Source organism: Anarhichas minor, unplaced genomic scaffold, assembly GCF_050575085.1.
Source record: "Anarhichas minor isolate MPS153535 unplaced genomic scaffold, ASM5057508v1 ptg000017l, whole genome shotgun sequence".
NCBI classification, from domain to species: Eukaryota; Metazoa; Chordata; class Actinopteri; order Perciformes; family Anarhichadidae; genus Anarhichas; species Anarhichas minor.
Window position 1 is genome coordinate 18,516,088 of NW_027466463.1, and position 25,756 is coordinate 18,541,843.

At 44.2% G+C, this 25,756-nt stretch overlaps 1 protein-coding gene across 1 annotated transcript; it reads left to right on the forward strand.

Moving 5' to 3' along the window:
- Positions 1 to 9,961: 9,961 nt before the first annotated feature.
- Positions 9,962 to 25,182, forward strand: LOC142951451 (leucine zipper putative tumor suppressor 2 homolog). Its single transcript, XM_076092989.1, has 6 exons — positions 9,962 to 10,073; positions 19,990 to 20,532; positions 20,654 to 21,232; positions 21,342 to 21,464; positions 21,867 to 22,013; positions 23,310 to 25,182. The coding sequence occupies exons 2-6, from the start codon at positions 20,017 to 20,019 to the stop codon at positions 24,015 to 24,017; spliced, it is 2,073 nt and encodes a 690-aa protein (XP_075949104.1). The 5' UTR covers positions 9,962 to 10,073; positions 19,990 to 20,016; the 3' UTR covers positions 24,018 to 25,182.
- The last annotated feature ends 574 nt before the right edge of the window (positions 25,183 to 25,756 follow it).

The window sequence follows — 25,756 nt, forward strand, 5'->3', positions numbered from 1 at the left end:
AACAAAGGCTAAAACGAGATGATGACACGACGAAGAAGAACAAACAAACTGAAGAGCAGAGCGACTCTCCGAGCTCCGGCCTTCAATCCACTAAACTTCACAGAATATATATATATATATATTTATTAATTAAAATGTTCCTCAGCATTAACACACTCAGAGGTCCAGTGCTTACCTCAGCAGGCTTGAAGAAGGGGGATCAGACAGTTGGAGGCCACGAGTTTATTTGCATTGATAATGTCTCCAGTGATTTTTATAAGCTCATGGCAACCTTCCCTCAAACATCCTCAGAGGAACTGCTTCGTCAGCGTATCGGGGCGTTGGCGTGTGTGTGGAGCTCTTTCAACTTCTGGATTTCTACATGACAGGTATATGATGACTCTGCATGTTTTAGGAACCGGTTTTTATTTGATCTCATCTGAATCCAGTTTTTATTTATGAATGCAGCGTTCTTTGATCCTTGTTGAAGCTATGCATGTGGTTTGTTTGGGGAGGAGACAATTTCTTAGTTAATATAGAGTTTTGAATCCAAAACGATACAGTACTTTTTTCAATACCGTAGTCTGTGAACATTGTTTTTAACTCTCTTATTCATTTGGCAAAATGTATCAAGTAAATGGATAACTTAAAACAATAGTCTCAAGAAGAGAAGAATTTGACAAAGCATCCGATGCCATCTTTAGATTCTCGACACTTTATTATTGTTTAAGTCGTTATATTAAATGTAATATTTAAAGGTCTAGTTTGCAGGATTTGGTGACATCTAGCAGTGATGTTTCAGATCGCAAACCAACTGATCAAGCGTGAAGGAGAACTCTGAAGGCCGATGCAAAAACGCTAATGTCCCTCTCTGGAGGCTGTGTTCAGTTTGTCCATTCTGGGCTTCCGTAGAGACACGGTGGCCGGTTCTGTGAAACCCTGCTCCGTATCTAGATATAAAGGTCTCACTCCAAGCTAACAAAAACACATTCTTATCTTACTTAATAATGTTATATTCCATTTCTGCCAATTGATCCCCCCCCCCCCCCCCAAATGACACACGGTGACTTTTAAGAACTACAACTGAAAGACTAACATTTAAAGGACTCCAGGTTTAATACTCTTGTAGAAAAGAGATAAATTATTCAACAAGAGATTTGTTGAACTTCAAAAGTCACAGATTTCTAAACCACAACGGATTATTTGTTGGTTTTAAAGTATTACTCTGGTTTGATACAACCTTTTGTAGTTAGATGGATGATCTAACGATGGCCACATGGCTAAAAAGAAGTCAGACGGGGCAAAAAACAAGAGCAGCCAGACAGGTTTCAAACACCCCCCCCGGGTTAACCAAACGTTTTTTTGGAAGAGAAAACAAAGGCGAGTGGAGAAATTATGACCCAAACCGTCAGTTGTAAACATCCATCACCTGCCTGCTCTCACCTTTTCCCTCTACTGCTTCTTGCTCACTTCCTCTTTTTATATATTCCCGTTTGTGTTCCTTCATCAGCATTATAACCAGCTGTCTGCGTTGTTTTTGATGTCCGAGCTGGCTGACATTAGATGAAATAGTTTCTTTGGAACGCTTCCTGTTGTAGAGATGTGTGGTTTCTAATGCAAGGTGGCAGATCTGTTCACACCGCCCTTTGAGGAATAAATCTCTAATCATCAGAACATCCTCTGAGGTAGCAGCGTGTCGCCTTTTCATGTGATATCAAGAGGTTAACTATAGTGTGTGCACATAGTGTTCATGTGGGTGTGTGGCCTTAATCTTTTAATTATTTATTCGTTGGAACACACCTTGTTGGTTTGACTTTGGGAGATTAGGGAGACGTGGATGAGGTCATTATTAGTCTAAAAGCCCCTGTATCATAATAATGTGTTTTTCTGTCGCGCTGCTGTGAATTTCTGCCCTTGAGCCGTTTACCTGGAGGTGAAGTCCCTCCATTCTTTGTGTGACGACTACGCAAACCGTTCCGCCGAAGAACAAATAGAAAGAGGGAAACTTTAGAAGACAAGACAACAATGGGAACAAAGTGGGAGGTGTTCTGCTGTCGGGCAACATGAAGACCGTGTTGTGTTTCTGGTTTTCCTCGGGGACCGGCATGTCAAACCCAATGCTGCTTCAGTATCTTGTGGGTTTCTTTGTTTACGTAGTGTCCCATTGTGTTGGATTTACTCTCCTGTCGCTGGTCGCTGGCTGTAATTAGTGATGTTGCAGTGTTTAAGACGCTCCAAAAAATAATAACAACACTGTGACTCGCTGTGGCTTTTTCAAACAAATGAGCCGTGACGCGAAATAGGCCTCGGGGTCATTATGTCTGCACATGACAGAAGAAGGAATACATCACGACTGTATCTCTAAATCTCATTCTGCTGAAGACTCGCTGTGTGTTTCATGGTGTAGTTAAGGATCTGCTGCTACAATAAAACTCAGGCAACATGCTGGATCCACAACATGCAGTATGTTGACAAAACAAAGCGAGCGCAGTTGGCCTTAACCGTCACTCCTTCATTCCTTCAGAGGAAATAGATTTTCATCTATTTTTTTAATAGTTTCTTTTAACCTGTGTGGAAAACCAGACCGGTTTTACTGTGGCAGGGTGATTCAGATCACAACAAGTCACAGAAATCAGTTTTGTAAACACTGTTTGACCCTGGTCGTGTGTGTGTGTGTGTGTAAATAGCATGCACGCAATTCATGTTTTTCTTCCCTTGTCAACACAGATCGGTGACAAAAAATCCTTTTAAAAAATATTTTAGTTTCACTTGCCAACTTTAAATCACAAACTTTGATCATAAAGTTCTAATCTGTTTTTGTTTCATCGCTTCATGCTGCTCTTTGTTCCAAACCACACATCTTCGCTAATTCAAAGTGTTTGACCCATTATTGTTTCTATCGTCCAGCACTCTTCTTCCTCTCGTCGAGGAGCGACAGTTCGTTTTAATTCATGTCCATCCTTTGTATTACCGCTCCCTGCAGTCAGTTCATTACTTGTTCTCATCCCTGTGTTAGTAGAGCTGTAAAATATGAGATATAAACACAACAGGGACCGCTTATTAAAACATTGCTCCATAGAGTATCTTTAGTCTACGTACTTTATACAGTTTTATTAAAAACAGAGATCTGAGACGTCTATCTAATTAGTCGAGTGATTGATTAGTTGATCTACAGAACATTATGATGATAAGTTAGTCATTGTTCCAGCTTCTAAAATGGAAAGAATTTTCTGTTTTCTTAGTCTTGAACTGATCATCTTTGACATTTAGACATTTGAAGGCATCAATATACAATAATGTTCCTTAATTGAAAGACCACGCAGCTCTAATCTAGATTTTCCACTTTCCCGACCTCCTTTCCTCGTGACCTTCTCTCATCTCCTGGATTGGTTTGGTATTCCTAGCTGGTGTTTTGTGCACAGCTGGACTGCAGAGCTGTCTGAGGGCACCAGGAGGCTGGGGCCGAGGTTTCTGAGACCCACAGTCCCTCAGTCTGGGAGCGCGTCATGCCTACTCTTTATTTTACTTCTTCTTCTTCCCTTTCTGTGTAATGAGTGTCTGTCCTGACCCGAGCAGGTGACATCTGTGATGATGAATATCTGAAGAATACAGCAGATAGAAAGTATTCAGAGGATTAAGCAACAGATTTATGACACACACACACACACACACACACACACACACACACACACACACACACATCTACCACTTAATTCTCTCTGGTCAGACCTCATGGGAGTTTTGCTTCGGCCCAATTTTCAGGTACAGAGCACAGCGGCCATTAATCTGTCGACATCCTTTACCTCCCAAATTGCCATATTTTGTCACTTCCTTTCCTGGAGCTTTGACTAACGGCCCCATTTCAATGCAAATAGACCACGGTATCAAAACATCCCTATTTTACAACTTTTCACTTCCTTAAAATCAGTCCACAGTCTTGTGCTTCATCCGAAACTTTTACTAAAAGTGCCTCAGTAAAGAAACATGAACCTATTCTGCACAGCATCACAGTGCATTCATGGTGGCGATTGTTCATTTGAATGTGATTCCTAATATGGAGAACACAGTAGAATTTAGCTTAGCTAATTTATCAGGCCCGATATATATCGTGTATTCCTATAATCTTCTGTTTTCTAATTGTTTTGATTCGGTTGTGAATTCATCAGTTTGTTTCCTTTCAGATTGATTACGTATTCTGCAGAAATTAACTTAATTTCACTAATTAATTTCTGCAGAATAATAGTTGATTTCTTGGTGTACCACAGTTCAGTCTCATCCACTTATCATAGCTGAACTGGGCTCTTAAAATCCACCGATTATTCAGTGTATTTAGAAAATTCAAGGTTGTTATGCATCTGAACATGATGCAAAGTGAAAATTATGCAACCAATGCTGTTTTTTACTCTTTACCAGTACAGTGTTCATCCTGTGAATACTGATGACTGTGGAATAACCTTCCTCTCTGCTCCACTACTGTACACACATTCATTTTTAAAATCTCTCCCAAACGTTTTCTTCCCCTCAGGATTGAACCACGTCGCTGCTTCTTCTCCTGCAGCCACTTTGTGAACAGCTCCCAAAGAACCGCTGCAGTACTGATTTAGATTTACAGTTTTGTAAACAGCCCAGATAAGATGTTCAGAGTCTGCTGCCCTCACAGCAAAGTCACCATCATGGACAGTGGCAGCAGGGGCAGTTCTTATTCAGAATATCTTGAAAGTGGACTCTGAAGTCTTTGAATTACTTATTTAGCATCAGTTCTGGTATGAACTACGGGGCAGTTTAGCGTGCCAACGCTCTACGATGTCTCTGTTTGTTGGTTGGTCCACCTCTTGACATGACCATTTATAATATAGAATAGTAGTAGAACGGACACCGTGGTAAACACATCATGTTTCATCATCATCGTGACGTCACCCATTGGTTTGCAGACTGCCGTTTTGAAGCCTCGAGTTCCGCGTCTTGGCCATCGCCATCTTGGATTACGGTCGTCGCCATCTTGGCTTTTTTGCAACCGATGAGCGGAAGTGAACTTATTTGGACGACAGACGGAGTGACGTAGAGACGATGTATACAGCTCTGGTAGAGACCTGTCAATCACAATGTAGCCCCTCCCTGAAGCATACTCTGCTTTATGTAAACCATCATTTACTAAATGAACAGCGTGCTGTATTGAAGAAGACTTGAAACTAGAGATTGAGACCATAAACTCACGTTTACAATGTTTACTGAGGTAATAAATCAAGAGAGAAGTAGAGTCATTTTCTCATAGACTTCTATACTACCAGAGGAGTCGCCCCCTGATGGACACTAGAGAGAATGCAAGTGTAAAGCACTTCCGAATTTGCTATGTTTGGCCCTTCATCCCAAGAGTAAGTTGTGCCAGGAGAATACTACACGTAGCACGTGCACGTAGCGCGCTGCATCCTCTGTTGTCACTTGTGGATGATTCTGCGAGCATGAAAAACAACCGTATTCCCGGTGATCCGCGGAGGCAGTTAGTGTGATCTTGACATTCACAGCTGCTGCAGGGAGGCTCATATGTGCTGACGTACAGGCCTGGAGCCTCTCTTGACTCTCACCACCACCGCCGTCGTTTTCCCACTCACTTCACTTCTCAGCTGTGTCAACTGCCCGCTGTCCTGCTGTAATCCATCCCACACCTTCTGCTGGTGGTGAAGCCCAGTCATTCTCACAGACTGTGGTCAGGAACATGAGAATAAAAAAGGTCCGCACTTAAAGATGGAGTTGTTTCATCAGAGTAAAAATTGTCCCCAACCAAGAAAAACCCCACAAACAACCACACATCCCTTTGTCCTGTCCATCAACCCCTAAAAATGTGGTGACATCGCTAAAAAGAAGTCAGAGGAGGTAAGAAAAACAAAGCTTAAAGTAAAGAAACAAAAACAGTTTCACCATCTTTAAACATGCCTTTAATGGTCTCCATCCTTTTTGTTTAATTATCTTGCAGTTAGAGGTGCAGTGTGTAAGTGGGACGACGCCTCCCCGAGGCCAGTTGTTTTTGGTGTTTTTAAATACATTTCTCCTCCTCGTCTGTGATTTCTGCCCTGATTATAATCTCCTGCTGAGGGGCCACGAGATGGACGGCACATAAATAAACACACACACACACACACACACACACACACACACACACACACACTGGATTAAACACGGGCACTGATGTGCACAAAAACAACATACAAGACACGCAGTCCTGAAGGGGAGTTTTTGAAGTGGAGAGGCTGACCGTGTGGTGGGAGGCAGGCTGACTTGAGAGGTGAAGAGGTGTCGGGGAAGAACGAGGGTGCGGATCAGAAGCTACGTGGGCGGTGGGATGCACGGTGGGATGCACGGTCGGGCAGTCGCTGCGTCACAACGTTGCATAAGAGCTTACGCAGGCAGAGGGGAGGCGGGTCTGGAGGAATCGGAGATGCTGAGAGATGGGAGAGTATTTCAAACAATGCAGTTAATCTGTCCGTCACCGCTTAACAGAGCAGTTTGTTGTTGACTTTGTTTCATTATGTGCTGTTTTATTTTTATATATTTTTTTAGTTGACAGATAACCAATAAGGTCAAGCCAATTATCCAACAATCTAGTTGCCCAATAATTACAAGGCTTTGGATACATTTGTTCCAGGAGATCACCACCTTCTTCACTGACTCCTGGTTCTTCCTCCTCATCCTCAACCCCTCACTCCTCTCGCTGCAGTGGAAATGGAGTTTTCTCTAGAAAGTGGGAGGATGTTTGAGGTCTGGCCTGGATGATCCCAGATGAGGATGTCTGAGAAAATACAGAGGTCTTGTGGCTGTTTCAGATGGAATGTGATGCTTTGCATGCGGGCCATCTTTCACTGTCCAAACAACGCAGACACGCCAGTATTCCCAGCGGATTCACTTCCCACCGTCTGCCCATTTCATTCTTTAAAATAAACAGCCGTTTGAACGTCCAATCTTCTCAATAACTTGTTTTCCCCTCTACATTCATGCTGTTATGTTGTTGACCACAACCGCGTACAAGCAAGCAGCTGTAAAATGAGAACGAATAGCATGTTTGCAGTTGTTCCTAATAGGCATTCGTACTATTGTCTCAGATATCCAGAGTACAGAACCGTCAACACATCTGTGTGTTTGATTTCCCTTCATGCTGCACCACTTCCCTGTTTCCTGAGCGGCCTTTGTTCAGGGTGTGCTGGTGGTTCTCAACTTGTCGGGAATCTTTGGCACATGGCTGAACATTAGGATAATGAACCGTAAGAGCTGTGGGTGGCAGTGTTTGGAAAGGGAAGAAGTGGGCCGCCTCCCTGTTCCTTAATAGTCGTGTGTGTGTGTGTGTGTGTGTGTGTGTGTGTGTGTGAGAGAGAGAAAGCGAAAGCCTGGCAAACGCTGAACCTCATTTATTCTCATTTCTTCCTCTCCATTACACTGCTCTTCCCAATCGGTGCCTAAATGTATTGAGCAGTGTAGCTGTAGACTTCCTGTGCTCAAACACGTACAACTGCTCAAACTAATGTTGAGTGTTTATGAATGTAATCAGCTAGTCGTTGATCTAAATGTGTTTATGGATTCCTGGCGTATTTGTACGATAATGTTCTGCATGGTGTTGCAAAACAGCTGAAAGGAGAGTGAATATTTATCTGGTGGACACGAACACAACTCTAAATAAATGCTGATGTTGCGCAAAACACTGAAAAGAACTTGCAAAAACTATTACAAATCATGTGTTTCTAGAGGTGGATTTGACATTTTAGGAGCTAAAAAAATCTTTGTGTATATTACAATGTGTTACTGCTCTTTGTGTCTTATGAAACCTCCAGTAATACATCATGTATTACTTGTTACACTTGGTTATTAAAGTAAGCCAGCTGGGAGATCCCCAAATCACACAGAAGAGCCTCCATTCACTGCTGTTCACATATTATCTGCTTTGAATCGTCATGAAAGCGGTTCACGTCTCCTTTGAAGGAACTTTCTCAGAGGGTTCAACTCTCTCTGACTTTCTCCCGAATGTCTTTACCCTCTGATTGAGGAGAACATGTTAACTTGTCGTCTTATCGCCTCCATTTCATTGATTGTTGATTTGATTTGTGGGTCGATTAAAAGGCCATAGTGAGGTTCAGCGGTGTTGAAGGCCGTCTTTGAAGGCGCCTGTCAGCAGATGAATAATGTAATGATATGGTGATCGACTCTCTCCATTCACTGCATGCTCCTCTTTCCGTACGCCTCCCAATGCTGTTTGGTCTTCCTTTTTCAGTTTGGAATAGCAGGTGAGGGGAGCGGCCCTCCTAAGTAAACATCTGTTTCTGGTCTGCGGTTCGATTGTCTGTCTTTTAAAACAAGCAACTCTTAAGGTTTTGCTCCACAGAGTGTACACTAAGGCTCTATCCCAGTGCGACATGTAGGAAGCCGTCCTAAAGCCATCTGGATTGAGCTGCATTACATGTGGGAAGCCACAGTGTCCTCAGCACTTCCATCTGTCTGTAACATATTTATCCAGCATGTGAGGCACAGATGGGAGAGCTGAAGGTCTGTTTATCTTTAACTAAAGCCCGGACAGTTTGCAGTTACCCTGCAGGCAGTTGGTGATGTGAATTTTAGCAAACAACCCCGATCCTGCTGATAAAACATTAACCAGTTAGCTGCTACTCCTCAAATGATATGCATAAGGGTTAGTTATTACAGAGATAAAGTATTCAGAGTGTGCATGAAGACTGGAAACAGTTAGGATGATTCTACCTCATGTGTTTAACACGTAAACATAAAATAGAAATGTGACATTGTCGTTTTACTGCAGGATTATCTATTGATGTGGCCTCTTTATAACCCCGAAACGTCAAACTGTGCCTTTTAAAATATACAACTGTTTTTGAGACATTCTGTTAGCTAACAAACGAATGGGACCAAGAACACAAAGTGATCTCCCTGGTAGAGGTAACAGCTGGAGCATATCAAGAGAAATCAAACATTTCTCTCCACATCACTGCACGTAAAGTATTTCCTTTGTCGAGCTGTCTCTCCATCTTTAGCTGGCAATCCAGTAATTAAACCGGATTAAAGATGGTCTGCTGGCTATTGAACTTTGTGTAAACTGCTGTCAGTTTATAGACATTTATATATCATCATTATAGTTTATTGCACAGCTCTAGTTACAACATTGTAGCTGTGTGTTAGTCTCTGAATACGGTCTGAATAAGTCATGTACAGTGGTACTTGCAAATATGATCTCTTGAGGCACAACTGGTAATTAGTCCAACACTTAGGTCCTGCATTTATTTATGCAATTCAATTATACGTTGACACGAGGAGGGACAATTTACACCCTGAAAAACTGGCCTTTAAGTTGAGTGCAGTGGTTTAAAACGCAGTAGATTTTGTCTTTTCACATTTGCGGCAACATTATTCTTGTGTCAGTTGTTCCTTCTACCAGAGACAATATCCCCCTCTGAAGACATGATGGTGCCAAATGTAATTTGAATAACAGCCAGTCTGAGATAATGTATGTCTGGTCTGCTCACCTCTGGCACTTTTCATCGTCTTGTCTCATGCTCCTCTACATCAAACTTAGATATTGCTTTACCACTAATGCACCAGTTTAATGAAATACAGATGGACTGCCCTTCTTTACAGATGGCGACAGTGTGCTTCGTACCTTCTTTTGTCTTTTGCAGAATTTGATTTTATATCGTTAACAGGTATACAGGAATACTGTACTCGGGGGGGATACTTAAGTGAACACGGGGCTAGTTTTGGTCTTCACTCTTGTTGACATGGAAAATCCCCTCAGTCTGGACTTTCCTCCATGCGAAGCCTTCATGACTCAGATTTTCCTCTTTCCCGCTGACTTCTATAAACACACTTGTCACGTTTCAGGTTTTTCTAACTCTCCACAGCGGTAGAGGTCCCACTGCTTCTCTTCAGCCGACTCAACAACATGCATTGTTCTTTTGTTTTTCATGCCCTCAGTGTTGGAGAAGAGAGAGACGGAGAGAGGACGAAGATCTGCTCACCGGTGTGAGCTCCTGGGATGCTCCACCGACCCGTCCGCCATGCTTTTCTAAGGCCTCCAGAAGCTAAAGACAGGGTGTCATTAACCGGTAAGTGGAGCCTTTTGGACAAGATGTGGTTTCAATTTGAACCGAACCAAACTCTGAACTTTTTGGTTTGTTCTTGAAGTTTGTTTCTTTATGCAAGCATTCTCGCATTACCGCTGACAAGTTGCTGCTTTGATTTGTGTCGATTGTCTGACGTCTGAAACCGAGCGTTTCTGGGTGAGACTTTTATTGACGTAAAGAATTGGCTGCAGCTTGCCGCACACAACGCAGCGCAGCGTGCACCTCGCTGTGTGTGCATGTTAACACGCTCCTGCTGTGTGGGAGTTAGCGGCAGATCTTAATCATGGATAAGGGTTTTTGTTGTAATTACAGAGCTGGAGGCGAAACCCTAATCTCTTTGGTACATTATACGGTAAATCGGAGTGCGGCTAAATCGGGTCACTACCAACTCAATGCAGCCATCCCATTTCTGTGGATTTATGACAGGACTTACTAGGAGTAGATATTTCAATCTACAAAGCTCTCTCTCTCTCTCTTTCTCTTGTTTTCATTTGTGTCTGAAACTGATGAGCACCCCCCCCCCCCCCCCCCCCCCCCCCCTGCCAAGCGCTAAACCTTCGTACCAGTTTCATTTTCCCGAGGTGTCCCTGGATTGCTTTGCGCCATGGGAGAGAGGATTATTTTGGAAGTAAACGGTCCACAGGGCCGGCCGGCCGAGTTCGGTTTTAGCTGCCGTGTCCAGAGGGAGTGACGTCCTCATGCAGAGGCAGCGCGGACAGTGATGGATGGCCTCTAGCTTTCTGTCTCTTTCTGGTCCCAGACGTGAGGCATTGTTAAGAAAATATAGAGGGAAGCAGGCTGACGGGCCGCAGAGAGAGATGGCAGCTCGGCCTATGATGGATGACCACCTGCTGAGCATCCGCCACAGATGCAGATGAACTAGAATTGTGGCCTCTAAGGAGCCACTTTCAGTGTTTATAAGATACTGGCACTCCCAAACGTTTTGTGTGTCTCTGTTGGATAATAAACTTCATTTGAGTTAGGAGAATAAACCATAAACCACCAGGCAGACTTACCCACAACATTACTGCAAAGCCACACTGGAATCATGTGTTGTAACTGGAATTTAACTTTAATTTCCCCCCTGTTTTTTCTTCCTTGGCTATCCTGGAAGCCACAGCGTCGTCATTTCACTTTGCTGCTTCGGCCTGTAAATCAACTCCCTCGAAAAGGCGCTGAGTCATGTTAGAGTGGCCCACCCCCCCAGCCCATAAAGAGGCAGTGTTAATGGCGGCATTCACAGAAGTGATTTGCAGCCTTCCTGTTTATCCCAGTGCTGGTGGCCTTCGAGGCGGCTGATTGATGGTGTTTGTCGTCCAATCTCGGACTCTTGACTGAGAGTGGTTTCTGTAGCGTCGGCTGCAGCGGGACGGGGACTTCACTGGTGGCGTGTTCAGAGTTCTGCAGACCCCCCATTGAGACAAGACCGAGAAAGACCTTGAACTACCTCTCCTACGTCTCACTGCTTGAAGGACAAACTTTGTGCCAACCAGTGTGACCCAGTTTTTGGAGCAGGGAGAAAGAGGTGTGTGTGTGTGTGTGTGTGTGTGTGAGGCGGTGCCAGGGCATAGCCTACTTCTCGTACCCTACTTTACCCCTCAGAGCTCCGACTGCAACATCTCCTCCTGTTGTTTCTCTTTTTTTTTTTTGATTCATTTTGGCCAGATGGTGGATTACAGTTCAGGGCAAAGGCTGATCGCTGCCGCTGTCACAAGAAAGTGCTATTTTGGAAGCTGATCCACTGGTTTCACAGCATGTTCCAGCCCTTAAATATCCTATCAAAGATGTTCAGATTTAACCAGGGCACAAATGAACACATGGATATCACATGTTGATGATAGCTAGCAGGAAACTTGGGATCCTTTAAGCTACGCTAATACATATTTTAAACAATAGATCAAATGAGTGCATGTAATGTGAAAGGGGTTGCACGAGACATTTTGGGGCTTTTCATCGTATTGTTTTGGTTTTCTGGCCCACAGCATAACTAGTTTGGTTCATTCTCGCCGCTCTCAACGACCTTATTTCCAGCAGCAGTAGTAAACTGTTTTTAAATATTGTTTACCCCGGCTAACATTAGCCGCCGTAAGCTAATTGTCACACCAGACCAAGTGAGGGTGTTGCAGCAAACACCCAGAGAGTATTCCTGTGAATTCTACTTTATTTGTATGTGAGAGAATGTATTTATTGTTCCCAAGAGTAACATATTCTCGCTTTAAAACAATAAAATGAAGCGTCCTAGTCGAGGATTTGGATGTGCTGTGAACAGATACACAAGTTCCTCTTCTTCTGCACTTCTGACCGCTTAAGGCTGCAGTCACACCAAATCAGGCGTTTCAGCGATTAGTGTCGCTGTGGGAGTGTCGCTTATTAACGGCTCATTTAACGCCAGGCGACTGCGCGACGATTAGCGTCTTTGTTCCCTTGTGTTTGGGTTTGTACATCTCTGGATCACCGGATACATTATTGGCCACCGCTGTGTGACGTCTGGTTGCATTTCTCCAAAAGTTATTTCAGTTTTAACTTTATGCTGCAGGCCGCTGAGTTTTTTTTTTTGTTGTTTTTTACCGGCCCACTGCCGCAGCCTAAATGCGTTGCCCACATTCAAATGAATGGGAGGACTGGCGTTCACCTGATCTGGTGTGAATGCAGCCTGAGGCCTTCTTGCCGTAGCTGATGGACATTAATTTCGAACTGAACTCTGGGACCTGCATTATTAACAACAGCAACCACAGGGATCTCTCCAAACCAGGACTGAATTCTTATTTTACCCTTGACTATTGTGTTAAAGCTCTCTTTGATATTTTGTCTTCTTTTAGCAATTTAGAGTTGAGACAGGCATGCACTCCTTGTTCCCATCATGTTCTTGTTTGATCGTTGTGGGACGTTTTGCCTAAATGTGTTTAGAAGACTGTAATACTGTCTGTACACGTGTCCTCTCGTGCATCACTGCTGAATGATCTTTGGCAGGTTTACCTCTCTAATTTCAGAGTGACGGCTTCTTTAATTAAGACTTTGCTCAGTAATTAACCGAGCTTGGGTGCGTTCCTGTCCGTGGTTTTTAGATCAGATTGACAGATGAGAAGCAGGACTGCAGCGTTTGAAGAAGATTTGTGAATCTTATTCTAACGTTTGCATTTAGCCTAGTTTCCCATCTTCTTCTTCTCTTAAACCTCACAGCTTCTTTCTCTCCCCTCTTTTCACTCACATCTTTAGTTTTTATCTTTATTACACTTGGATGAAGACTAAATCTTGACACATGAAAAGGCTGAAGCGTTTCTGTGGCACAGGCAGCCTCTTTAAAGTGAGACGATAACCTCATGCAGTTCCGCCGTCTTTTGACTCTCCCTTCCTTTCTGCTTGTTAGAAGCAGGGGAACTAGAAGGGTCTTTAACTGACAGCTCGCCGTTTCCCTGGCTTCCCGTTTCTTTCTCCTTTCTTTTCTTTTTAACTGGCTGACAAAGGCAGCGGAGGACTTTGCAGAGTGTAGTTTCCTCGGTCAAAGGAAATGGTTAGAGGAGTGGAGCAGGGGGAGAGGAGGTGTATCTGTCAGTAAGAGAGGCTGTGCTGGGAGAAGGAGGAAGGGGTGGGGCCTGTGCTCCCATTCACATTGGTGGTACTTGGCTTAAGAATGAGATAGGCTGGGTAGGGGGGGGGGGTTAGAGAAGTTTTCCTCAGGAGGGTTGGTCAGAAACGGAGCCAAACATCCAGGAGAGCAGGCACAGAGTGGATGTTGTTGAGCCGACTGAACCTGAGACTGGAGGAGCTGAAGGCTGGATGATGATGAGGAGGAGCCGCTCACACACCAGAGCAGACATGCAGGGAACAAACCGGGGTGAGACACTTTGTGGGGATAAATAGGAAGGTAACTTTATGACTGGTGATTTAAGGTGACAGGAGTGTTTGGTGATAGCTGTTCATTCTCAGTTTGACAGACACAATTATTTGTTTCATAAAGATTAAGGTTTATTGCCTGGAAATATTTACAGCTGCAACGATAAGACGATTAGCTGATTGGCAGATAATTAGTGGGCAGTTATTTTTGTTAATCAATTATTCACTTTTTAAAAAAAATTTACACATTCTCTGTCATCAAATGTGACATTCTTCGGTTTTTCTTGTAAATTGATTAAGTTTGAGACCACAATTGATCACTTATAAGAGAAAATAATCATGAGAAAATAGACACGTTTCAGTTAACTTTCACTCTTCTCAGTTACTGCTCATTAAAACGTGTGTGTGTGTGTGTGTGTGTGTGTGTGTGTGTGTGTGTGTGTGTGTGTGTGTGTGTGTGTGTGTGTGTGTGTGTGTGTGTGTGTGTGTGTGTGTGTGTGTGTGTGTGTGTGTGTGTGTGTGTGTGTGTGTGTGTGTGTGTGTGTGTGTGTGTGTGTCTCTGCTCTCTTTCAGTGCAGTATAATCATTGACAGCGTTCAGCGCACCAATCAAACAAACCAGTAGCTCCTCATGTGAAATGCCTGTTCAGTGAACCGCTTTCTTTGTGGGCTTCTTGTCGTCCATAATATTTCATGCATGTTTATAATTAAAGAAGATTATTCAACCTTTTAGTTTCCAGGGAAGTCATTGAGATTATAAATCCTGTCCAAGAAAAGCTGCAACAACAGTGAGTTACAGAAACACAAAGTCAGTTAATCGGTTTGTTTATCCAAAAAAAGTAATCGCCAAGCTGTGACAATCAATTCCTTGTTTGAGTCATTTACAAAGCAAAAATGACAGCTACTCAAATGTAAGGATTGTGAATTGAAAATCCACTTTTTTCTGATATTTTATAGACTAAACAGTTAATCAACATTAAAAACGAATCCAGCTCTAGTTTACATCTGGCACCGTGACCAGCTGTCTGCCTGTGAGAAGGTAGGTTGTCTACAAAACTAAAATAGCTTTGTTACACTTTTCCTCTTATGTTCCAGGAGAGAGGGAGAGAGGGAGAGAGAGAGAGAGAGAGAGAGAGAGAGAGAGAGAGAGAGAGAGAGAGAGAGAGAGAGAGAGAGAGAGAGAGAGAGAGAGAGAGAGAGAGAGAGAGAGAGAGAGAGAGAGAGAGAGAGAGAGAGAGAGAGAGAGAGAGAGAGAGAGAGAGAGAGAGAGAGAGAGAGAGATCATTTGTTTGTTCCCTCGTGCAGACGCTCTCCTTCCTTTCACTCTCTCTCTTTACTCCTTTCTCTCCTCGTCTTCATCGAGTCAAAGGTGGCGTTTCTCTCTCCGTGATGATGAGGGCCAGTATTATAACAGAGAGTTTTCTCTTCTTCACCTGGTGTGGAGAATATTTTTAGACTCTCTCTCTCACCTCTGAGGCGGTGGATGTGTGTTTATGGCGTGGTGCGAACAAAGAAGGATTTAGTGCAGAGCTCTTTCAGTTAGTGTCAAAGCAGGTTTGTGTGACGTTGCGGTCTTGCCTGGCCGGGCCAGTAAACCCTGTTTATGCTGTATCTTTGTAAAATGGCCTCCATTAAAAAGAGGCTTTCACACTGTTTGCCTGTCTGATTGCCAATCGCACACGAGAGGTTGCCCTGCATGCCAATGAATGTCATAGGAGTGAATCTAGACTGCTGTATGTGTGATGAAATCCACTGCGGTGAGTGGTGTTTGTGATGTCAGGCCTTTAACTGCAGACTCTGTTTCACATTATATTCAGGGACGTCTTGTGGACTGAAGTCTCAGAGTATTGATCTCGGCTGAATAGATTTCTGTTCTTTACGACGTGTAAAAAGTAAACGGGCACTTTGGGGGAAGAATATCTGGAAAAGCTTTTATTCTGAAAGTCAAACTTTGACCTCTCCTCCGTTTGTTTGCAGTAAAAGCAAAGTACAAAACATTCAGGTAGTTATTATACTTATGCTAACAAATAACTGGCCACATTTTGAGTTCTTAAAATGTCAGCTTGTTCTTTAATATCGTGTCATTTACAACTTTCTGTTGCTTCATAGTTGAAAGATACTCTTAAATAGACTCAGATTTGATGAGCAGGTTTGGTACTAGACCCTGATTCTATAAAATGTAAAATTATAAATAATATATGCAATTACCGGGGCTGCCCTGAAGCCCCATATTCATTGTTTATCAGTTGGTTTGTGTTCATTAATCCAAAGCAAACTTGTTTGGTGATTAACACGTGTAACGCACAAAATAACTCGAATGTTGAGGGTCTTCTGGTCTTGCATGGAGGCCTGTGTGTCACAGTATAAGGTGCACATTCCTAAATAAATTTGTTTCACCAAATTACCACAAACCATAAAGGGTTAAAACCTATTAAAGCAAAGAACTGCAGCGAGCGCCTCACAATGTGTGTTGGCTTTTAGTCGGGTTTTGATCCAAACTGTTTTATGCAGAGCGATCACATTTAAGAAAAATGCACCCACTGCAGATTCTCTCTATATGAGTAATTCTATAAAAGTGTCAGTGCTGAAGGATTGGGGATAAAACTGTGAGGCTTTGGTGTGACAGCAGATCCCAGAGCTGCTGCAGAGCTGAAGGCTCGACGCAGGAGAAATATGACTTTAAATCTCTCTCAAGCCATGTGGCAATGCAAATGATGAGACATCGGAGTCGGCCGGTCCTCACACGGACCGGTACTCACTAATTCTGTCTGTGTTTAGTGTCATTAGCCGGTGTGCCGGCACATTCCTGCTGCTGGAGGAGTGACTGAGTCCGTCTGTCTGCTGCCCGACTGAGTGGCATTAAAACCTTCAAGGGCTTTTCCAGACAAAAACAAGTCTGCTCGCAGTCAGCTGACACTGTCGACATTAGGGGGGGGGGGATTAAAATGTAATTTACGAGCCCCGCGGTGGTGTTTTTGCTGCAAATATGAGATGAACAACATTAATGTACTGCAAAACAATAAGTTTGATAATTCGATTATATTTCTGCTGAGAGTAAAGAGCAAACAGTTTCATCTCTCGTTTATATTGGCCAGTCCTTCTTTTTGATATGATTCTGCACATAACTTAATAAAAAAAATGGATAAACATGTCAAATAAAACACAAGGAACACAAGACTGTCATTTATCAAGAGAAAATAACAAACGTGTAGTGGTTCCAACTACTCAAATGTGAAAATGTGCTGCTTTTCTTCATAATTTATGACTGTAAATTGAATATGTTTTGGACAGTTTGACCAAAATAAGTAATACTTTGGTAAATAAAATGTCATATTTCATCCACCACTCAGTAGTTGTTAGTGGACGGATCCTTTCGAGCCCACTGTGAGCGTATGGAAGCTCGTCAGAGCTATAGATGGTCTGAAGGCTTTAAGATGCTGAGGAGGGGCTCCTGGCCTCCATGTCGGCCCTCTGACCCCCCCCCCCCCCCCTTCTAATGTTTGAGGCCCCCGCTCACCATGGCAACAAAAGGGAGACCAGGGCCACATGATCATGACGGGGGGGGGGCTTTAACACCAGCTTGAGACCCCTCTGCTTTCCTTAGCAGAGTCCAATGCACAGTACCAGTCATCTGGAGTCCAGAGGGATTAGAGCTCATTCACTCATCAGGAGAGAGTTAGAGGGCAACAAACGGATCTGAGGGAAGCAACGGCAACTTAAGACCCTCTAGAGAAGGTGCAATTTACTCAAGCCAACATATATTGGTTAGGTTTCACTTGAAGTTTGTGTAGTTCCTGGTGGCACGCTGTAAGTGTAGATGAACGTTAACCACCATGTTTGTTGCCAGAAAGCTACGAGTTTGACTTGATAGCCCAAACCAGACGTGCAGATCTTTACGTTAATCTGATGGCAGTTCAACGTGTTGGTCTCATGTGTGAATAAGCACCCACATCACTCTGAGACAGTGAGACGTGCTCAGGACCGCCGTTAATTAATTAACAAAAATATACGTTTTAACAACAGTGATGCAACTTCTCTCTCTCCATATTCCTTGTCTGAAAATGATTATTTTTGGTCTTGTCTTCCTACGAACCACCAGGTGAGTTTACTGACTGGTGCACATTAAACCAGCACAAAGGAACCTTTAATTTAAAATCACCTGAATAGTTTTGTTCCTCCGTGATTCATGTTTCACACCCAAGTATCATCTCCAGTAGAAGGAGTTTCTCTGACAGCTGCAGTTTGTAACAATCTCTTGTAACAATCCCTGGGCGTTAGCGCAGTGCTGTAATCAGAGAGGATTATTTGTAATAAATACTGTCGTGGACTAAGTAGCTTTTCTCCGTGCATAGTGAAATCACATGAGATTAATCCTACAGGCTCTTCTCATTAGAAACACCACATGTCTCTCCTGCTGCCGTTAACTCACGGCTTCCTTCATATCGACTCTGTAGCATGAATCTTTTCAACGGCACACTGGTACATTTTAAACTCGTCGTGTTGAACACCTTTCTTGTTATATTCCCAATAACTACCACAATCAAAGTAAAGTATTAACAGATGCTGGCGCAGTATTTATAATAGTATAATCATATTTTTGTTTTGGAAGTTTCACATATAACAACATATTGTAGTACCTGATTTGTCCCAATCGGTTATTATGAGTATAAGTAGGGATCAGCCCGACATTGAGTGAGCTAATTAACGCACGCTAATCACAGTTACATCGCAGCAGGCTCTCCGTAAACTTGGCAGGTTGTAAAATGACTTGGCAGCATGGCCCTGTCCTGGCAGGTGGGAGTCTACAAGTGTCTGGCCAGCATGCCGGCTGTCAGTCAGTCTCTCTTTCACCTCGTTAAGGAACATGGACGGGCTTCCCCTGCAGGTGAAGAGGGTTACCGAGTAGGTGACACAAGAGGGGAAGTCCGAGCTGCTGAGCTGCAGTCTTGCCATACTTTACACCCTCAGTCATATCTCGTGTGACTTGCTGGACGAGCCTGAAACTCGAGGACGGGACGCACCCGTCTGTCTGATATCCTCTGCTGTGACTCACCGTGGTGTTCTTTCTTTAGAGCACAAAAGTCTGTTGTTTTAGTGTGTTGTCCATGTGCACCATGACCTCATCACCATGCGTCCTGTCAGGCCATTGTTCTCCACACAACACTCAACTGTTCAACCATCCACGGGACTCATTGTTGACACCGTGGTCGGTATGTGGCTGTTAACAGTGTCAATATTTACCAGCGGTTAGGGAGGGAAGCAGTAAGTGCTTTTGCCTCCTACGTTATGTTTGATTAACACCCACCACCACAGCAAGTTCGACCCGTCTCCTCTTCTCTGCGTTTCTGTTATCCACAGTTATGAACTGTTTCCCCCCAACGCTGATGAGATGTGTGGAGACAGTGGCCTTTGTTGCCGGCCGGGGAAATAGCCGGCATGTTAGGAGCCATTTTACGTCTCCAATGAAAGGAGAGCCTTTTCTTCTGCTGCCTCACAAGCCTCATGCCTCGAGCCCTCTTAGTGCTGCTTGAATGGGCTTCATGAATGGCCCGTCCTGGTTCTCTGTGTGTGGGCTTGTGGAACATTTGTATGCCTCAGTCTACTGTATATCATCTCTGTTGTAGTTGTTAGTAGACAAATTCCTTGAATGCACCCCGGTGAGGAGCTCGAACAGCTAGAATTTGACCTTATTAGTATCTGGCAGGAAAAAACATGCCAATTCAACGAGTGGTTAGTTTCCGAGATGAGATGATTAAATATCACAGCAACAGGTCTGAGTGTCAGCTATTTAAAAGAACACAGTTAACTCAGGAAATGTTCAAATACCAAATCATTTTAATGGTCAGCAAGCAAAGACCTGAAACAACAGCAAATGAGGAAGCTATCCGCTTCTGAAGACTTGTGACTTGACCTGTCCTTGAGGACGGACTTGGGACTGAACTTCAGACTTTGTTTTTCTGAGACTTAACTTTGACTTATCTGAAATGACTTGAGACCCCAAAGACTTGGAGATTTAAACGTGTCTTCATCTTTGTGAGCCTCACACTGTTGTTCTTCTCTCTCAGAGCGAGTGACCCCTCTGAGCTGCCACCATGGCCCTGGTTCAGGCTCTGCCCATATCTGGTGAGCCACACAACCCAGGCCACAGTGGAGGACCCCGCAGGAGACACCCCTCCACCTCTTCACCCCCCATCAACGCACCCCCCTCCGCTCTGGATCCTATGGGTTCTGTCAGCAGCCTCATCGCCACCCGCCCCGGCCCCTACCAGGACCACCGGTCTGTCGTTGAGCTTGGAGCGAGGGTCCGACGGCCCACGCCAGGCGCCTCCTTCCTGGACTCTGAGTCGCCCTTAGACCCTCTATTACTTCAGAGCATCCCGCCGTTCAAGCAACAGAGCTCCATGACTTCCAGCAAGGGGCTGGAGAAGGAGAGTGGGAACGGGAACTACACCTATCCGAATGAGGACTATATAGGCGACTGGAACGACAACCATGTAACACGAGCCAGCCCAGGAAGTGATGCAGGCGAGACTAAAGGATCAGGGTTGAATGGGAACATGGGGGGACCTCCTCCAAAACTGATCCCTGTGTCTGGGAAACTTGAGAAGGTGAGTCTTTGAATAAAGTAGCTTGAGTTCACTGATAAAATCTTACATTACATATACATGTTGTAGGTTCTGGTGCTCTTTAACTGTATTGCAATATACATTTATTATATCTCTGCTCTAGAACATGGAGAAAACAGTGCTGCGGCCCACCGCCTTCAAACCCGTCATTCCCAAGAGCCGCTCCTCCATGCAGTACCTCTCCCCTCGCCACTGTGCCAACGTATCAGAAAGCCAAAATAACCTGAACCTGCTGAGCCCCACCCACATCGAAGTTTCGCCCTCCTCCTCTGAGAAAACCAGCTTGTACAGCCGGGCCCGCATCAGCTGCCAGCTGACCGACTCCGGGCGCAACTCCCTCTGCAGCCTCCCACCTTACGGCAGCGGCGGCGGCTACAGTCTGGCATCAGGAGAGGCCTCCGCTGGCCACCTGGAGCCCATGAAGAGCGCTCCGCCGGTCAGCGGACACGGACACTCCAACTCGGACAGCGGGCGCTCGTCCTCCAGTAAGAGCACAGGCTCCGGCTCCATAAGTGGCCGAGGTCAGCCTCTGTCGGACAGCGGGTCCAGCGGGCGCTCCCCTGGCCCGGTGGAGGGATACGAGGGAGTGGTGAGGGACCTGGAGGACAAGCTGAGGGAGAGAGAGCTGGAGCTGCAGCAGCTCAGAGACAACCTGGATGAGAACGAGGCTGCAATTTGTCAGGTTGGTAGACGGAACTTGACACTGTAAACCAAACTCCTCTTTCAATGACGGGACCTATTTTTTGTTCTGTAAATCCTAATGGATTTGTTGCTCATGTCCTTCGTCGCAGGTTTATGAGGAGAAGCAGAAGCGCTTCGAGCTGGAGCTGGAGGAGCTGAGGCAGGGCTGTGCCACCAGGATGCAGACGGCCTCGCAGAAGGCCCAGCGTGCACAGCAGGTGCTCCAGTTGCAGGTCAGAGCCTCCGACAAAAAAAGCTTGATCAGGTTCCACTACACACCAGTGGTGCTGCCATTTTCCTACAAATGCAGTTAAATAACAGATTGATAAGCAGTCCACAAAATTCATTTTTAATTGATTGAGAGGAAGATCCTGCAGCATATGTAGCAGTCAAACCTCTGTAAACAAAAATATAAGTTACCAGGAATGAGTTGACATTAGAGAAAACCATATGTGAGAGTTGCTGCCATTTGCGTACATCAATGACAGATAGAAGCAATACCAGATAGAATTTTAGCCACTTTTGACTTAGTTATGACATTCAGACGTGCGTTGATCTACCTTTTTAAGACTCGGACCTACAAGGAAATTGCTACGGTCGTCTTGTACCGACACTGGCTGTGTTCATGGCCGCAGGTTTATCAGCTCCAGCAGGAGAAGAAGAAGCTGCAGGAGGACTTTACTCAGCTTCTGAAGGAGCGGGAGCAGCTGGAGGAACGCTGCACCTCCTTTGAGCACGAGAAGATCCAGCTGGGGCCTCGACTGGAGGAGAGCAAGTGGGAGGTGAGCGGCTCGACAGGAGTTCAGCTGAGGGACGTTTTTTACTCAGTAAAGCAATGATCACGATAAAATGAGACGGTTCGGGCTTTAAAGTTAAAGTTTATCAAGGTGCCATCGTTTATTGATTTCACCGTTTCCCATCCCTCCTTAAACTCAGCATCACTCATCTCACTTTAAGCACTGCACATATTATTCCTGGCCTTTTTACTTCAGAGTATCAATCTGGCCATGACAGCTTCCCCATAATATATATATTTATGGACACGTTTATGTCCCTAATTAAAAGAAATAGAATCAAACATCATGTTCTCATTCAGTGACTTGATACAGGAAGTGAAAATGTAGCTGTACAGGTCTTGTGAGTGCTGATCTTTTGGAGATCTTGTTCGTGTAATAATCAGACGACTAACATTATGACAAGAAGCACTCACATCAAGAGAACAAGCTCCAGACATGGATCAATAATGACATTGATCTTCTATGCTGTGAGAGATGAATAATATTGCCACAAGGAATCATTTCTAGAAGTCTAAAGATCTTGGAGAGTGAGTGTATTTGATCCCTGAGACTGATTAACTGATACTTCTTCATACAGGGAATCACTGTGCTGTTCAGTTGAGGTGTTGTAGACCAGTACATCTACACACATTAACCAGGGTGAGAGGAATATACAGCCTGAGTTTAAGCAGATCTTTGTTGGTGATCAAATGACATTTACTGATATTAAATAAAGTGACAAAGCTTCAACCAGACGAAGAATCAACATGGATGGAAATGTTGTCACTTGTTGCTCAATAAAGATGAGTTGAGTTTTGGTTTACTCAAACTAGAGGTCCAGCGATCGTGGATTTTTAAAGGCCAATATCACAATAGATAGGAAAAATACTTTACTTCTGCAGAAGCCTATTTGGCTTCTAACAAACCTTTTTTTTTGTCATTCTGAATTGAATCATTGGTAAGAGATGTGTTCTGTGGCTTATGACTTGCATTTAACAATTTAACGGGACGCGCAACAAAAGTAATCCTGGCCACTCTTACACACCATTCATGTAAGTGAATATTAGAGAGGAGGATCCTTTTAAGTGTGCGATTTCATTTCATTAATGGATAGTTACGTGGCTGGATTATTTGGAAGAGAGAACGCCCGATTGGTAAGTAAATTAAAGTAACAGTTCAATGATTTACTTTACCTCGCTGACTTGTGAATGAAATGAAAATAACTTTCAATTGTAACCCTATTTATACTTTTGCTTTACTGAGCTGAATAAAGATCCTGGACCGTTTCTCTTCTCCCCTCAGGTCTGTCAGAAGTCGGGGGAAATCTCGTTGCTGAAGCAGCAGCTGAAGGAGGTGCAGGGAGAGTTATCCCAGCGCGTGGGAGAGATCGTCTCACTGCGGGGTCAACACAGAGAGACTCGCGGTGAGCTGACCAACACCCAGGTCCAGCTCCAGGAGGCCCACGGCACGACCCGCATGCGAACCCTGGAGCTGGAGGTGTGCGAGAACGAGCTTCAGCGTCGCAAGAGCGAAGCGGAGCTGCTCAGAGAAAAAGTGGCACGCCTCGAGGGAGAGCTGTCTCACCTCAGAGACGCGTTGGCCAATCAGGCCTCAGGAAACAGACAGTGCCAGGTGTTCCAGGAGGCAGAGGAGCACCTGCTCGCCTACGAGAGCGACGAGGCGAAGGCCCAACGGAAGAGCGGCGCCGAGGCCCTGCAGAACATGAAGGCGCAGATGGACAGGATGAGGGCCGAGCTGGCTTTTGAGCTCCAGCGGGCCGAGCAGCAGACGGGAGGCTTCGAGGTGGAGCGCCGGATATGGCAGGAGGAGAAGGACAAAGTTATCCGCTACCAGAAGCAGCTGCAGCAGAACTACGTGCAGATGTACCGCAGGAACCGAGAGCTGGAGCAGCTCCTGCAGGAGCTCAGTCAGGAACTGGAGAGCAGAGAGGAGGACGAGGGCAGCGGCAACGAGATCAACTTTGATGAGATCGCCGCCACGGAAATTTGACCCCCCGTGTCTCTCCATCTTTTGATTTGCACTACTGTCAGCTAAATGTTGTTGTTTCCCCCCGCTACATGTCACAGATCTGATCTCTATTGTGCTGTTTAAGATGACAAATGAGCAGATATCACGAATAAAAACAAACATCTTTAGTGTAAAATCAGCTCCGTTAATGTCTCTGTAACTAACTAGACATCTCTCTCATTTTACGCATTTGTGGGAGAATTTGTTATGTATGAGTAACTTCACTCAACCTTTCACTCTCCTCCTCCTGAGTTGGTCATGACTCCAACTCGCCTGCTGGGTTTAACGCCACACTCCCACTCCGTGTTAGCAGTCAGCTCTCATTAGCGCAGTTAATTTAGCCGGAGCCCACGCTTGTTGTCCGCTGTCAGTAAACGTGGGACTCCACACATTCAGCGTGTCACGATAAGAGCGAGTGAATCAGAGCCGGGTGATGATGACGCTGGATGCAAACTCTCATCATGACCAACAAGTAAACAGTCGATGTTTCCAAAATATGTCTACTTCCTAAATTTGTAGGGACAAAAACACTCAAATTTTCCAATCATATAGAGCACACATTTCTTGTTTTTATCAAACAAAGTTAAAGCCCTCCTTCAATTGTTCTCACATATCTTGAACAAATCATGAAAACTACTGAGTGGCTATGATATAGAGCAGTGATTTCAGACTCAACCCTGAAACCACAGCGGTTAAATGGAATTGAATCACACCCGTGTGCTTCTCCTACAGTGACATGTTTAATTGTTTTCTATTAGGTCAATCAAGGAAGCAACTGAAGCTTCTTAAATCACATTAATGCGAAACGTTGTGTGATTTCTGCCTCCCAAAGAACTCGCAACACCAAACTGCTGCCTTCAATTCTTGTCTTTTGTTGCGTTCGCTTGCTCCTCGGTTGGTCTCTGTTTGGAAGTCGCTCTTCATGAACTTTTAAGTCTTAATGTGGAAACATAGATGCTCAAAGATGTGTTGTGTTGCTCAGAGCGTATAAACAACACGCGATAGCTGTTTCCTTTCCCTAAAACCACTAAAATATTGCTTTACCTGCCTCGTTATCAGGGTTAATGCTAATAAATAACTTTTCTAACGCATCTACTATGTGGACGGAAACTAACAGTTGCAACCTAATAACATGTAACGAATTACATGTGAGCAAAAAATGTATATAAAGTATGTGAATTGATTAAAAAGTTTCTTACTTTCCGTCATGTTTTGTTGTTCACATGAATTTTACCCGTCGGGAAGTAATTTTTCTAATAATTCCAGCAACACACGAATGCAGCATTTGTTACGTTAGACAAACTAATAACTAGACCTTTGTGATAAACAGTGTTGAGAGTCCTCGGGAGGTAAGAATCACATTTATATTATAATGTATAAGGTATAAAACCAAATTAATATTGACTCATAGTACAGAGTATACCCTTATATCGCCCATTCCTACTGTTTTAAATTAGTTCTACTAGTCATAGTAACTTACATAAAACCAAAAGTATAACACCTGATGATCAGTGTGCGAATTCAGTGTAGTTTTCCAGTAAAACAGAAATGTTTTACACTTACGAAAACTGCCTATAAGAGGTTGATTACTGTGTGTGTGTGTGTGACAGGAAACACACATGATGGGTGTTTTGGTGTAAAGTGACCATGACTTGTGTTTTCCCACCAACCTTCACAGCATAAGCTCCGTTTCATGTTTATTTACTTCCCCGTACGACAGA